The 14,881-nt window shown below is 39.3% G+C and overlaps 1 protein-coding gene across 1 annotated transcript; it reads left to right on the forward strand.

Moving 5' to 3' along the window:
• Window positions 1-783: 783 nt before the first annotated feature.
• Window positions 784-14,881, forward strand: SULT1C3 (sulfotransferase family 1C member 3). Its single transcript, XM_075562581.1, has 7 exons — window positions 784-955; window positions 3,518-3,646; window positions 10,058-10,155; window positions 10,761-10,887; window positions 12,313-12,407; window positions 14,381-14,561; window positions 14,769-14,881. Exons 1-7 carry the CDS (start codon window positions 784-786, stop codon window positions 14,879-14,881), a joined length of 915 nt encoding a protein of 304 aa, XP_075418696.1.

The following is a 14,881-nucleotide window of genomic DNA, read 5'->3' on the forward strand; positions in this document are numbered from 1 at the left end:
ATGGATGTGCTTTATACAATTGATGTATGTATATGTATGAACTGTGATAAGAGTTGTATGAGCCGTAATAAATTGTTTTTAAAAATTGCAGCAAAAATACTAACATTATGGCTTTATATACTTTATTGATGTTACCCTTGGATGATAATCTGCTGTGACCCATCAGGTTTCTTTGGGGGAGGTTTAGAAGTAGATCAAATCTTCCTAGTCTGTTTTAGTCCGGAACCCCAGTTGAAACAGTTAATATGCACACATTGAACGCAATTCCATTATGGCCTTCTTTTTGTTGCTCAAACTTGATAAGTACCAATGAACTCAATGCTCCCTCTTCCACTGTGCCACGTAGCCTGCTCTCTCCTGTCATCCGGATTAACTGCCACTCCCTCCAACAGGCCATCTTTAATGGGCCAACTCAAAACAGTCATTGTCAAGCATGTCTCCTCATGACATTTATCTCCCTCAGAAATGTATTTTCTTCTTATTCTCCAAAGCGCTAGAGCAAAGCTCTTTAAAATGTTTAAACTCCAACACCTTTACTTCTCCCACTCAAATTAACATTATTGTTCATACCATATATTTGCTCACCTAAAAATCATTTTTATAGGCATGAATTTAAAGGGTGTAATCAATGTGACTCGATTGTACATATGGAAATTGTTGAATTGACATAAATTCGGTTGTTTATAGTCTCCGTAATAACATTTTTAAAGAATAAGTGGTCTGAGTAGAAGAAATGGTACAATATTCTTTTCTTTCAGGCACCAGGCCAATCCACCTAGAAAGATGTCTGAAGAGAAACTGAAAGATCTTCACCTAGAAGAAAAATATCTGGTTCCTGAAACCAAAGAAATTAATGGAATCCTTATGACCAAAATTATTAGTGATAATTGGGACAAAATATGGAATTTTCAAGCGAAGCCTGATGACCTCCTCATTGCAACCTATGCAAAGGCAGGTGGGTATTAGAAAATAAATAACCCTGGAAAAATTCTCTCTGAATCAAAGACCCTCCTTCTTATCTGTGTCCCTGATACAGAATGAGAGGAGCAGAATCCAAATCCCAAAGGGCTGCATGAAGCACATAATTAGACAAAAGCCAAGGTTTGCAAATAGCACCTGAGTTCTTCTTACATCAAATCTTGCCAAACCAGTTACTTCTTAATTTCCTCCACAGATAACTGTCGAACATAACTGCAGTCTTTGCCCACAAGACGCTCCTGGAGTGTTTATGTTAGTACAAAAATTTTGTACTATTTTTCTATGTGTAGCAGAATTAGATGTATAAATACACACACACATATATATATATAAACACGCACATAAAACTATTTTATATATCTGTGTTACAAAAGAACTTTATATATGTGCTATACTTATAAATATAAATGTGTGTATATAGAACTGTTATTTATGTAACTACTTGTACATATACTTTATATATACTTATATAGTTGTATTTATACATACACAACACACACACTGGGTGGTGCAAATGATTAAGCACTTGACTACTAACTTAAAGGTTGGTGTTTTGAATCCAACCAGAGGCACTTTGAAAGAAAGCCTTGGTAATCTATTTGCAAAAGATCAGAACCACTGGAAAAAGAAAGCTCTACACAGCATAGCTGTACTCTGAAATGTCTGAGGTGGTCATGAGTCAGAATCAACTTGCCATAATTGGTTAGTATTTATAGCACATATATGATGAGTTGTTGTCGAGTCAATTTTAGACTATAATGATGCTACGTGACAGAGTAGAACACCCCTTAAGGTTGGTCCCCCACCATTCTCAGCCTTATTTTCTACTATCCTCACCACCACTTAGCCTCCTGTAAATCCTGCTTACCCATTCCAAAATGACACGAGCCTGCCTTTATCTTAGCTCCTGATGCATCTGCCACCTGGCAGGCTCTGGCCCATTTGTAGAGATGACTTTCTATTTCTGGTTTAAATCTTTGTTCAAATCAAATCTCACCTGAGTCTACACCCAAACCCCAACCTCACCTGCTGAACTCTCATCGTACTTTCCACATGTTTTATGATTCTTACCTCATATTACTTGTTTCTTTAAATTTATTTGTTTATGTGCATGACATATGTGAAGACTGGGTTGTACTTCAAGCCAAAAAGACTGCAAAAATCGTTAAAATAAAAATGGATTTGGGGAAAAAACACAATAAAGTAAAATAAAAATAGATTGGGGGTAGAAAATGAACACTCTGCCACCACCCACACCTTTACCTATATGTCAACCTACATTACTCTTCAGTACTGGTAACAATCGGATTTAACATCAATTATCGAAAACCCTACTTACTCACAAAAGGAAGCCAAGATGCCTACAAGTTGGTCACCCAGAGTTAAAATGGAGACTTTAATGGTCATCAAAAAAAAATGGCTCCTTCTCACTTTCTTCTCCATCACCTTCAGATGTGGGGCTAGTTTTTACACTCCCAAATGCCTTCTATAAATCTAGCCATAGCATCCACATTCCAAACATCAATGAGATTATTTTTTTAAAGGAAGGCACTGATCAAGCACTGTTCCTTTAGAGATTACTTCCTTTAAATCCCCAGAATTGGGGCATGGCTACATCTAGCTACAAAAATAGCTGAAAAACACAACAGTTGAACCAAAAAACTGTATGCCCAGTAAAAATTGAAACTACTACCTGATGCAAAGGGCTTAAGTGGAGAGCAAATGCTTTGAGAATGATTGGGGCAGGGAATGTGCGGATGTGCTTTATACAATTGATGTATGGATATGTGTAGATTGTGATAAGAGTTGTATGAGCCCCTAATAAAATGTTAAAAAAAAAAGAAAAGGAAAAAAAGAAAGAAAATGATTAGGGCAAAGAATGTACAGATGTGCTTTATACAATTAATGTATGTATATGTGTGGATTGTGATGAGAGTTGTATGAGTCCCTAATAAAATGTTTTTAAAAAATTGAAACTACTTTGAGGAAGAAGAGAAGAATAGATGATACCTGGGCAAGAAGAAATCTCTACCATATGTTATAACTCACCAAAAAAAAATTCTAATTTGTTAAGTCACGGACTGTGGCTAATTCATTTTTTTATCTCCCCACATTCATTCAATTACATATTCATTGGATCAAATTACACTTATAATGATGAATCCCTGTGGTAGATGCTAGGGATTAAAAAAATATTTTAAGTACACAAATTTTCCCTTCACTGAACTCTCTGGCAAATACAACGGGATATCAAAATGTTTGTGGAAAATTGAATTGAAAGATAATGTAATTTTTCACAAAATTGTTCAAGCCCCCTGTGTGTAAACGGCAAGTGACAATGAGTACAGAGGATAGCTGGTGCTCAGAGAAGAGACACTGTTCATTCTGGGTGCCATAGCTAGGTCCACAGAAGAGGTGACAAGTGAGCTGAGTTTGTTCAGCACTCCACAAATGCCCATTCAGCAGAATAAATGAATAATTAATGAAACCATCAAATTATAAGTTGATATGTGAAGTTAAAAATTACTAATGTTTCCAGGCACTACTTGGACACAGGAGATTGTGGACATGATCCAAAATGACGGGGATGTGCAGAAGTGCCAGCGGGCGAACACCTTTGATCGGCATCCTTTCATTGAGTGGACTCTCCCCGCTCCCCTCAACTCAGGTGAGTTTCCCAGCTAAGACCAATGAGGTTGAAATCACTATTTAGGGGCTGTGTGCATCTAAGAGAAAAATTATTTCTGCAATCAGCCCTCCTGAAAATATTTCCAAAGAAAATTGGATAGAAACATGAAAGAAGTTCCGGCCAAACTACCAACTTCTCCTGGGGGGGGGGGAGGGGCAGAAATCCAGTAGCATCAGATAGCATATTCCATACCATCGAATGGAGCTTAAAGACACTATGGATCAATTGTCCATGGGAAATAGAGGACTTGTAGTATCCAGTAATTGAGAACCAAATTCCCATGTCATTATGTTAGCCTCCTGGGAGAGAATTGTCTTTAAATATAATTTATATATAACCTATGTAGCAGAAACCCAAGCTAAATTACATACATATAGTATCATGATAGGCTTCACATCAAACATAATAAGAAATATAAGATTGACGGCACTCTTGGAAAATATGCAATCAAGTTGGAAACAAATGACACAGCTTTATAAATTCAATAAAAATAAACAACCATTTTGTAATATGAGATAACTCTGGGGAGAAAGAGGCATAGACTTAGAAGTCCAACAGTCCACGTTCAGGTACTTTTTTGGATTCTTATCTGGGTGAATTTAAGCAAATTATCAAATCTCACCAAGCTTAATGTTTTTTCACACACAAAACAATAACACCAAGTTTGTATTAAGGAATTCTGGTGTTCTAGTGGACTGCTAACCCCAAGGTCATCAATTCAAACTCACACCCAGCTCCACATGATAAGAATGAGGCTCTCTGCTCTCTTAAACATTTACAGACCCAGAAAGTAAAAGGGGAAATTCGGCTCTATCCTACAGGGTCACTCTGAGTTGGGATGGGCTCAGAGGCCATGGCAGGGAGGAAACAGGAAGGAGAGGCTCCAGTGGCGCAGTCGGTATGCGCTCAGCTGTCAAGAGTTGGAACGCACCCATTGGTGCCACAGGGAAATCAACTGGCGATTATCTCCTGAAAAATAAGAGTTTTTATAGCATAGGAAACCTGACAAAGCAGTTCGATTCTTTCATAGGGCCACCATGGCTCAGAATCAACCCGAAGGCACATAAAAACAACAATATATATTAGAAACATATTAATCTAGCACCATTTGTTGGAAAAATTATATTTTTCCCTTGTAACTGCTGAAAAAACATATATTTTATATGACCATATGGCTATATGTCTAGGCTCTCTTCATTTCTCTTCAACCATATATGCATCTGTCTTTTTTCCAATACCACACTATTTTGATTATTGTAGCTTTATAATCACTTTTGAACTCAGGTAATATAAGTCCTCCAAATTTATTATCCTTTCAAAAAGTTGTTTTAACTTCTATGTGTTGAATTCTATTCTTTAGAACTTTTAGAATGACATTATCATCAACAAAAGAGAGAAAAGCCTCTGATGGTTTGATTGGGATTAAATTGATCTGTTTGTGGCTAGGTCTCCTAAAAATTAAGATAATGAGTTTTCAGAACCATGAAAACAGTTTCTCTCTCCAATTATGTAGGTCTTACAATTTTTAGTAATATTTTGTAGTTTTCACATCTAGGTCTTGCATATATTTTATAAAATTTTATGTGTTTGCTTTTATGCTATTACAAATATATTTTAGATTTTATTTTCTAATTATATCTGCTTATATATGAAAACAACTGATTTTTATATTTTTACTTTGTATTTAGAACCTGGATATTTATTCTAGAAGCTTTTTATATTTAAGATTCCTTCAGATTTCCTACATAGACAACTGTGACGTGAACAAAGACAATTGTGTTTTTCCTTTCTAATCTGGTCACATTTACGTCTTCTACTTTTCATGGTGCACTGACTAGGATTTTCAGGACAATGTTGAACAGAAGTCACAAGAATAGATACTCTTGCCTTATTCTTGATCTTAGGAAGTAAAATGTTACTTGTGCGTTTCCTATAACTGCTCTACCAGGATGAGAAATTTTGGCTAGAGTGGTTTGTTTGTTTGTTTACTTTAGTACATATATCATTCCATAGTTCAATCACATCAAGCAGAACTGTACAATTACTACCACCATCAGTTTCCAAACATTCTTTTTCTGTATGGACTCCTTGAAATCATTTACCCTTCACTCCCCACTGTCCCCTCCTCCCTGTGAAACCCTGATTCTCCTCACTGTCTCTACAGGTTCATCAATCCTGGGTTTCATAACTGAAAATGGGAAAAATATAACACACTCTGATAAGAGCAAACAAAAACCAAACAAAACAGAACTACAGAAAATTTTGGAAACCAGATCAGGTCCAGCTTGCATCGTAGGGGGGATGTACTGACAACGTTTTAACTGTTCAAGTCAGATTTATGCCTTTGATTGTCTATATTCATCTCTCCAATGTACTCTGTTTAGTAACCACTTCCCTCCCATCCCTCCATTGTAGATAGAGGCAGTTCTCTCGAGACTTGTGTCCTATGTAGTCCCACAAATGACATCTTGCACTCCCACTGCCAACCAGAGGCTTCTGTCCACTGGATTCTCACAGTTTAGTCTCTGACATTAGTCTCGCCTTCGACTTCGGATTATATGGTTGACCATCCTTCGCTGACTGATGCTCGTGTGCTTCTTCCATGTGGATTTAATTGACATCTCACTTAGATGGCTGCTTGTTTGGAAACAAGTCTTTGAGACCCCAGATGCTATTTTATCTGCTAGCTGGGCACCATCTATTTTTTCCCACATTTTTCTATAGCACCCATGTCTTCTATGTTTTCTTCCCGAGTGCAGGTATCAAGCAGAGCCATTATGTAAGAACTAATTGTTCTTAAATTAGAGCTAGAATTTAGTGCGAGCCCAAAACCAATTTCTGTATCTATGAGGTTTTTGTAAATTTCTTTTAATTTGTTATTACTTGGGGGTTAATACATATTTCATATCATTCCATAATCTAATCTCGTCAAACAGAGTTGTATGATTGCTTCCATAATCAGTTTCTCAACATTGCTTTCCTTCCAGGTCTCCTTGAGGTAATCTCCCTTTTACCTCCCCCACGCCCCCTGCTCCCCAGCCCCATATCCTTGTTCTGTTTCCTGTCCCAGTAGACTCGTCAATCCTGGGTTTCATTTACCAAAAGGCAGTGAAAATGAATAACACCATAAGTGAGGGCTGGGTTTTGTTAAAACTTTTAAATTGGAGCATTAATTTAATTCGTTTATTTTACTTCCATTTTGGTTTTGTTTAGGTTGATCATTTTCTTTTCTTTCCCAAGCATGCACACCCAGAGCAGAGGAATCTCACCCCCAGACCAGCAAGAGAGCACCCGAAGAGAGAGAGAGGGGAGAGATGGGGAGAGATGGGGAGAGATGGGGAGAGAGAGAGAGAGATAATGAGAGATGAGAGAGGGTGAACATTTTCATGTGATCATTGTTAAAATTAGTTTGTGTTTGACACATGTTTTCCATATCCATTTACACAATGTACATCATTTACCAAAAAGGTTTCAATCAATATTTCATGTTTCCATATCCAGTTATACAATGTACATAATTTTACCATAAAAGGTAATATCTACTTGTATTTCATTTGGGATTAGAGAATGTTGTTTGTAATGTTCCATTTTTATGGCACTCAGTGTTATGAACCCTACTGATATCCTAATATATGATCAATTTTCGTGAATTTTCCATTTGCAACTGTGAAGATATAGTCTCTATTTTCCAAAATATCTACCATATTATATGTTATTTAAATTTTTTTAGATCATTTTATTAGGGACTCTTACAACTCTTGTTATAATCCATATGTTATTTAAATCCTTTTTGTACTTGACTTTACTAAAACTCCTGTTAATGTTTTCACTTCTACTAGTCTCTCTGTTAGTTTTCGTTTTATGTAAGTAATTATTCTGTTATTTGGTATATAGATATTCATTATTATTACATTTTTATTTGTATACTGTGGCTTTTAACTTTGTTTCTTAGCAATTATTTTCTTAATTTTTCTCATGTTACATGCTATTTGAAAATCTAATGTCGGTCTTAATTCTCTTGACTTTGTGAGGCATCCCATCTTTTTTGCCAAGAGACCCTGGGGATTATTTTTTCTTTATCATTAAAACCTAATCTTTTTAAGATATGATACAAATTTAATTATTACAGGTCAACTCTTACTGGGATCACATGGTTAAAATTCAAGTTCGTTTTATTTTCAGAACGTCATTTTGTTTTGCTCTGCTTTCCGATTATAGACTTAAACATGAGTTGTAGCACATTGGGCTTTGTCATTCTTTTCGGGAATTCTACTTTTACCAGTGTTGAGTCTCCTTTCCATTTCTTTTGTATTAACAACTTTCTCCATTTATCTCATTGTCATTCTCACGGTTATTGTCTTGCTTTTGTTCAATGTCTTGTACTGAGTTTTAGTTTAAACTTATTGTTCCTTCTACATCTTCTATTCAGTTTCCATTTTGTCTTTGGCTTCTCCTGCTTGAGTTCATTCAGATATTTTCATTTCTGTCTCATTTCTGTCCATTTCTTAGTTTCCTTTTGTGATTTAAGTTTTATTTCATATACTCAATCACATTTAATTTTACACGAGAAGCTAATACTTCGTTTGTTTTATTGTTTGTTATAATTTACTACAGCTTTGTAGAATTTTTTCATAATGGGGAGAGAATAAGCATCACTAGATTAAGTGTTTCTGTTTAGCTTGTTAATAGTAGTTTAGTTTATATCATAAGATATCAATTTTCTTCTGTGCGTATCCAATCACCTCACGTGCACATGAAAGTTAGACATTGAATAAGGAAGACTGCAGCAGAATTGGTGCATTCAAATGGTGGTGCTGGAAAAGAATACTGAAAATCCTGTGGACTGCCGCAAGAACAAGAGGATGTGTCTGGGAAGAAATATAACCAGGATGCTCTGAGAGGCAACGATGGCAAGACTTCAACTCACCTACTTTGGGCAACGCTATCAGGAGAAACCCGTAACTGGAATAGGCCATGATGCTCTACTGAGTGGAGGGGCAGCAAAGAGGAGGTTCTCGGGGAAACGGTCGGGCACAGTGGCTGCAACGATAGGCTCAGGCATAAAACCATCGTGCGGCTAGCACCAAACAGGCCCTGTTTCCTTCTGTGGCCCACGGGATTGCCGTGCGGCAGAGCAGACTCAGCGGCACTGAGCAACAACGTTCGTCTAGTCCACAGACTTTCAACCTTGAAACTATACTTTTTGTCAGCTCTGCACTCTTGCTCCGTGTTGGTTTTGGGTGATCTTTTTATTTTGTGGAGAAGGAAGAATTGCCAGGCGCTCTTTCTGTTCATTTCTTTGATTGTGTCTTTTTCATTGTATCCTTCTTAAGACCTCCGTTGAGTGCGACTCTCAGAGACAGGGTTTCTCTAAGACGGGCATTTCGGCGTTATGTGTGGGCCTTTTCTCTTCAGTTAGGGGAGTACATGCACAAATCCATCTCCTACTCAGCAGTTTAGCATTTAGTGTTGAACTTTCTATTCCCCCTAGTAATGTGGCTTATGCTTTATCCAGGTCTCCTTGTCTGTCTACTGATTTTCACAATGTCTGTGAAGCCTCTCCTCTACCGCTCTCTACACCCACAGACAAACCAGCTCCTGACTCTGGCTCTCAAACTAACTTTGGCAATTACCTCGACCAACATACGATTCTTTTTTTTCCTTCTGAAGACACATACTAGTAAAGAACATGTTCCTAAAAGACCAGTGGTGATGACGGCCTTTATAAAAATAAAGCTCATAGAGACAGGGGTGGCAAGATGGGTTATGAGTTGGGTCGCTAACCGCAGCTCCACAGTTTGAACCTCCCAGACACTCCTCAGGAGAAGCAGCAGCTCTCTGCACCCATGAAAACGTACAGCCTGGGAAGCCCACAGAGGCAGTTCTGTTCTATCCCATAGGGTTCTTCTGGGTCAGAATTGACTCGATGGCAGGGAGTGAGAGACAGAGATGCTGGAGGTGTACAACCAGCTTAATCGCTTCCTCCTTTAGAGAAAGATTATCTTCCGTCTCCAGCTTGCTTTCTTCGCTTCTTCATCACAGGAATAGAAAAATCCAAAGAAGAAACTATCCAGGGCTTGTCGAAGTCATGCTTTTCCCCAAGCTCAGACTTCCCAAAGCATCTTTCTCTTCCCACACAGGCACTTATTAGTCCCAAACCAGCAGGGTGAGATCTGTTGCCTCAGTCGTTTGGAATTGTCTTCAAAGAATTTTTCTTTAACAGACTTAATGTAAATGTGTCCCGAGAAAGAAAACATAAGCATCTAAAACTATTCTGTTCATCAAAAAGTCACTTGTTTGACCAATCGGTACCAAATGTTTGGTAGTTCAATGAGAATCAACCCACGTAGTTGATAATGATGTCGCTAATGGTGTGACCTTGCTCCCCAGGTCTGGATCTGGCTAACAAAATGCCTTCTCCCAGAACTCTTAAAACTCACCTGCCGGTGCAGCTGCTGCCCCCTTCCTTCTGGAAAGAGGACTCAAAGGTAACGAGAGCCAGGGCATCAAACCCATGGTGACCAGTGTGCCAAAGAATGCGTTCATGGCGAATAACTCCCAGGGTGGGCTAGTACAGTCCTTGGGGGACCTCCAAGCTCAGTAAATTAAAGGCAGCAGGGAAACTCATCTGTGAGTAGCAATTCACCCCGTTAAACTGAGACTGGACAGTCAACTGCTTTAGATCTTCTTTCCGATGGTCTGGTTAGATTTCATGCTAAATAAAAGTCAAAGAGTACCTGCCTTTCACATACTTAAAATGACCAGGGGTAACTTCTTTAGTTTCCTGGGATACCATAGTTAAGGTTAATTGTAGTGATCATCCAAACTAAGATAATTTTATGAGTAATAAAAGAGGTGTTCTTTGTAATTATGCTAACATCATAGGTAAATATTGAAACTTTGCCTGGGAAAGTTGGGACATATGGTCACCTTGATCATAGAAAACGCACATCCAAATATTCATCAGGGATGATGTAAAATTATACTGTGAAACCATCTAATCACATGATTCTCTACATTAAACAGTTTTATTTTTCTGTCGTGTTTTTTTTTCCCCCTCTATGCTCCCACTGCCCTTGATGGTACATTTCAGATTATCTATGTGGCTAGAAATGCTAAGGATTGTCTAGTGTCCTACTACCATTTCTCCAGGATGAATAAGATGGTGCCTGACCCCGGGACTTTGGAGGAGTATATTGAGACATTCAAAGAAGGAAAAGGTAAAGGAAGTAATGGCAGTTCGCATGTCCTCACTCATTCATCGACACACAGCAGAAGGGAGGATTTTTACTGAAAGAGCTATTCCACCAATTAAGATCTGGGGAGGAAACGGGAGGCACACTTACTCTGGGTCATTTAAAGGGAGTTTAATTAAGATACTCTTGACAAAACTCTGACAGATTTTTCTGGAAACCATTAAGGCTGTGAAATACTCAGGCTAATAACAGCGGTGCCATCATCACCTAGAGGCAGGAGAAAGACCACCTAGATCCACGGTTCTTGACCTGTGGGTCACAACCCCTCTGGGGGGGTCAAACGACCCTTTCACAGGGGTCACCTGATTCATAAAAGGAGCAAAATGACAGTTATGAGGTAACAATGAAAATAAATTTATTGTTGGGGGTCACCACCACATGAGGCACTGTATGAAAGGGTCACGGCATTAGGAAGGTTGAGAACCACTGCTCTAGATGGAGTTGAGTCTTTGGTTGAGGGAAACCGCTAAGCATCTCGAGCAAACAAGTAGGGATGCTGTAGGACAGGGTAGACCTGCCCTGTGAGTTTCTGAAGTAGAAAGTCCCAGCTTCCTCTCTCTGAGTGGCTGGTGGTTTCAAGTGGTTGGCCTTGCAGTTAGGAGCCCAGTGCTAAACCACTACTCCACTAGGGCTCCCAAGTCAACCGAGAGGGGTAAAAACTCTCCTCCTGCTCCCAATGCTTCTTACTGTCCGAGAGTAATTATGAACCTTAAGCTAATGGTCTCTATGCATGCAGTCCATGCAAATCAACCTTCCAAGGTGCAGAGCAAGCTGTAGAGTGCACCTGGCAGGGCCAACAAGGGCTCTGTAGTCCACTCTGCCTCCTCACGTTTAGAGTCGCAGAGGGTGACAGTTCCTGAATATCCGATCGCCATCCTATCAGGAAATAATGTTTACTGCACCATTTGGTGGTAATAAGTTGGCCTGCGATGCACAAGGTTGCTAGTTGAAAGCTACCAGCTGCTCGTTGGGAGAAAGACTGGGTTTTTAGCTCCCTCAAAGAGTTACAGTCTCAGAAACCCACAGGAGCAGTTTTTCCCTGGCCTCTAGGGTCACTCTGAGTTGGCATGGACATCATGGCAGCAGGTTTTATTCAGTAATACCAAGAAGATCAAGATTATGAGCCCGGGTCACGTCGTGGCCAGATCACTCGTGAAGACGCATGCTCAAGGGTGGAAATATAAACCCAGGAACCTAGAACGATGCTTTATCATCTACCCTAGATACCAAAATACCTTTCCTCTAAAAGTTAATAAGTATCCTGCCTGTGGTCTTTGGTTATATTTATTAGATGTCCATTTTCCTGCATATATTTTGAAATGTGTATTTTTCCTTGTTTCATGTTAGCATCAAGTTGACAGTGACCACCCCTCTCTTTGCTCCCCTCAGTGCTGTGGGGCTCCTGGTACGACCACGTGAAGGGATGGTGGGATGCAAAAGACAAACACCGCATTCTCTACCTCTTCTATGAGGACATGAAGGAGGTAAGGATCACTCTGGGCTCCATCGAGACGTCCTACCTCCTCTGATGCAGCATGGCCCCTTCAGAACGCTGGCAAGGGGGACTTTCCTGCAGAAGAGACTAGAGTGCGAGTCCTCTTTCTCTCTGACACCTTTCCAGCCCTCGTTTCATTCTCAATTTTAGTCTTCTAATTTTCTTTAATTCACTGTGCAAGTACCAGTTGTACATAAAATCCCCTCATTGTAAAGGACATGTTTTGTAATGCCCTTTGGGATCTGGACATTTTTTAATCAAACTTTGGGCCCAACATGTGTAAGCCAAAAATTCTTCACCTTCAAAATGAGTATAATATCTATCTCATAAGGTTATATTTTCAACATTTGTGAGGTAATGTGTGAAAATACATTGGTGTGATCTCCCCTTTCTACAATCCAAATTCACAGCACACATCGAAGCTCAACCTATATTAAATATGAACAAGATCGAACCATTACATCAGTGAATGGGCTTCAGTATTTCAACTCTGCTTGAGCAGAATAGCAACATAAATTCACTTTCGTGGTGCAGTGGATGTGTTCTAATAGCACAAAGCTACTCCGTGGCTAAGATATACTCTAAAATATTCTTTAAGAAATTGAAAAGCCAGCTAAGGTGCAATATATCTCTGACAAAACCCACAACCTTCCTCTAGTTCTTTAATGCCCCCCCCCACTCTCATGACCCCAGTCCTACCTTAGAACCCCAGCTAGAGGAGCATGTGCACGGACACAGATAAGAGCTCTCGGCACATGGATTCCAGGACAAATAAACCCCTCAGGTCTAATAACGAGAGTAGTTATAACATGAGTGTAGGGGGAAAGTAGGGGGAGAAGAGGGAGAAAGGGAGAACCCATCCCAATGACCGATGTTTAGCACCCCACTCCCCGCTCCCCCTGCCCCAGGGGGACAAGCAACAAAAACATGGGTGAAGGGAGACAGAGGAAGGTGTGAAGTATGAAACCAAAAATAATTTATAAATGGTCAAGGGCTCATGAGGGTGGGAAGATGAGGCAGGGAGGGGGAAAAAGAGAAGCTGATACCAACAGCTAGAAAGAAATGTTTTGGAAATGTTGATGGCAATATACATACATGCCCACTTGATGTAATGGATACATGGATTGCTATAATATATGTAAAAAACCCAGTAAAATGATTTATTAATTTGAAAAAGAAAGAAACGATACCTCCTTCTCTTGTAGCATCTCTGATCATGTGATCAGTTTGAGAGTTTTAGAATAATCAGGAAACAAGGGCTCAAATCTGTGTATCAGTTGAGCTGTCTTTTCTTTTTTTTTTTTTAATAATTTTATTAGGGGCTCATACAACTCTTATCACAAACTCTAAAGCACATTTGCACATTCATTGCCCTCATCATTCTCAGAACATTTGCTCTCCATGTGAGCCCCGGCACCAGCAGTCTTTCATTCATTACTCTGGCTTGCTTTCTAGTAAAAAAAAAGGCCATTTTGCCACCACTTCTAGTCCACATAGTAGAGATAATTATGTTGTGTTTCGCCACCTACATGTTCCCTCTTTTATCCTGCCTCTTCCTTCTCTCCCCTCAAGTCTCATAGCACTTCTGTAGGGGGCGGGGGGGGGGGGGGGCAGGTATCCTTTCTTGGCCTGGTATTTTAATATGAGGAGAGCTCCCAAAACTTCATGAAAAATCGTAATTAAAAGACACTGCTCTGTTTCCTCTATTTGTAGTTAGCTATGTTTATTATTGATTCTCCTACTGCAGTGTAAACTTCTAGAGGGTCTAGATTGCCCTCATCTTTTCATTTCCGCAGGATTTGTAACAGTGTTTTGGACATAGTAGTTCATTGAGAAATATTGTTGACTTTAGTGAACTTGATCCCTTAAGTCACCCCTTTACAAATATTGTTTATCTGAAAGACAACTATGCTGCTGAATGCAAGATCAAACAATTTGTTTGTATAACTCTCCCACTTACAGGACCCAAAGAGGGAAATTCAGAAGATACTGAAATTCCTAGAGAAAGAACTATCCGAAGACATTCTGAATAAAATTCTCTATCACACTTCCTTTGATATAATGAAGCAAAACCCAATGGCCAACTATACCACTCTGCCCACCAGTATCATGGACCACTCCATCTCACCCTTTATGAGAAAAGGTAGTTAGACCTGCTCACCTGTGCCCATTAAAATCTGCAGTCGCCTTAGATTTCCCAGAATGCTTCCACACTCTGTATATGTTCTCATGAGAACACCTCTATGCAATTTTTGGGAAGCACGTGTCCTGGTTTACCCTGTTCCTGAAATGTTATTGCTTCTTCTTCCCAAACTTCTGTGCAAATCACTAAGATCTTGCCTTGTTTCAGGTATGCCGGGAGACTGGAAAAACCATTTTACTGTTGCCCAGAATGAAGAATTTGACAAGGACTACAAGAAGAAAATGTCAGGAAGCACCTTGACCTTCCGCACAGAGATCTGA

The sequence above is a fragment of the Tenrec ecaudatus genome, chromosome 11 (genome assembly GCF_050624435.1).
Source record: "Tenrec ecaudatus isolate mTenEca1 chromosome 11, mTenEca1.hap1, whole genome shotgun sequence".
Taxonomy (NCBI): domain Eukaryota; kingdom Metazoa; phylum Chordata; class Mammalia; order Afrosoricida; family Tenrecidae; genus Tenrec; species Tenrec ecaudatus.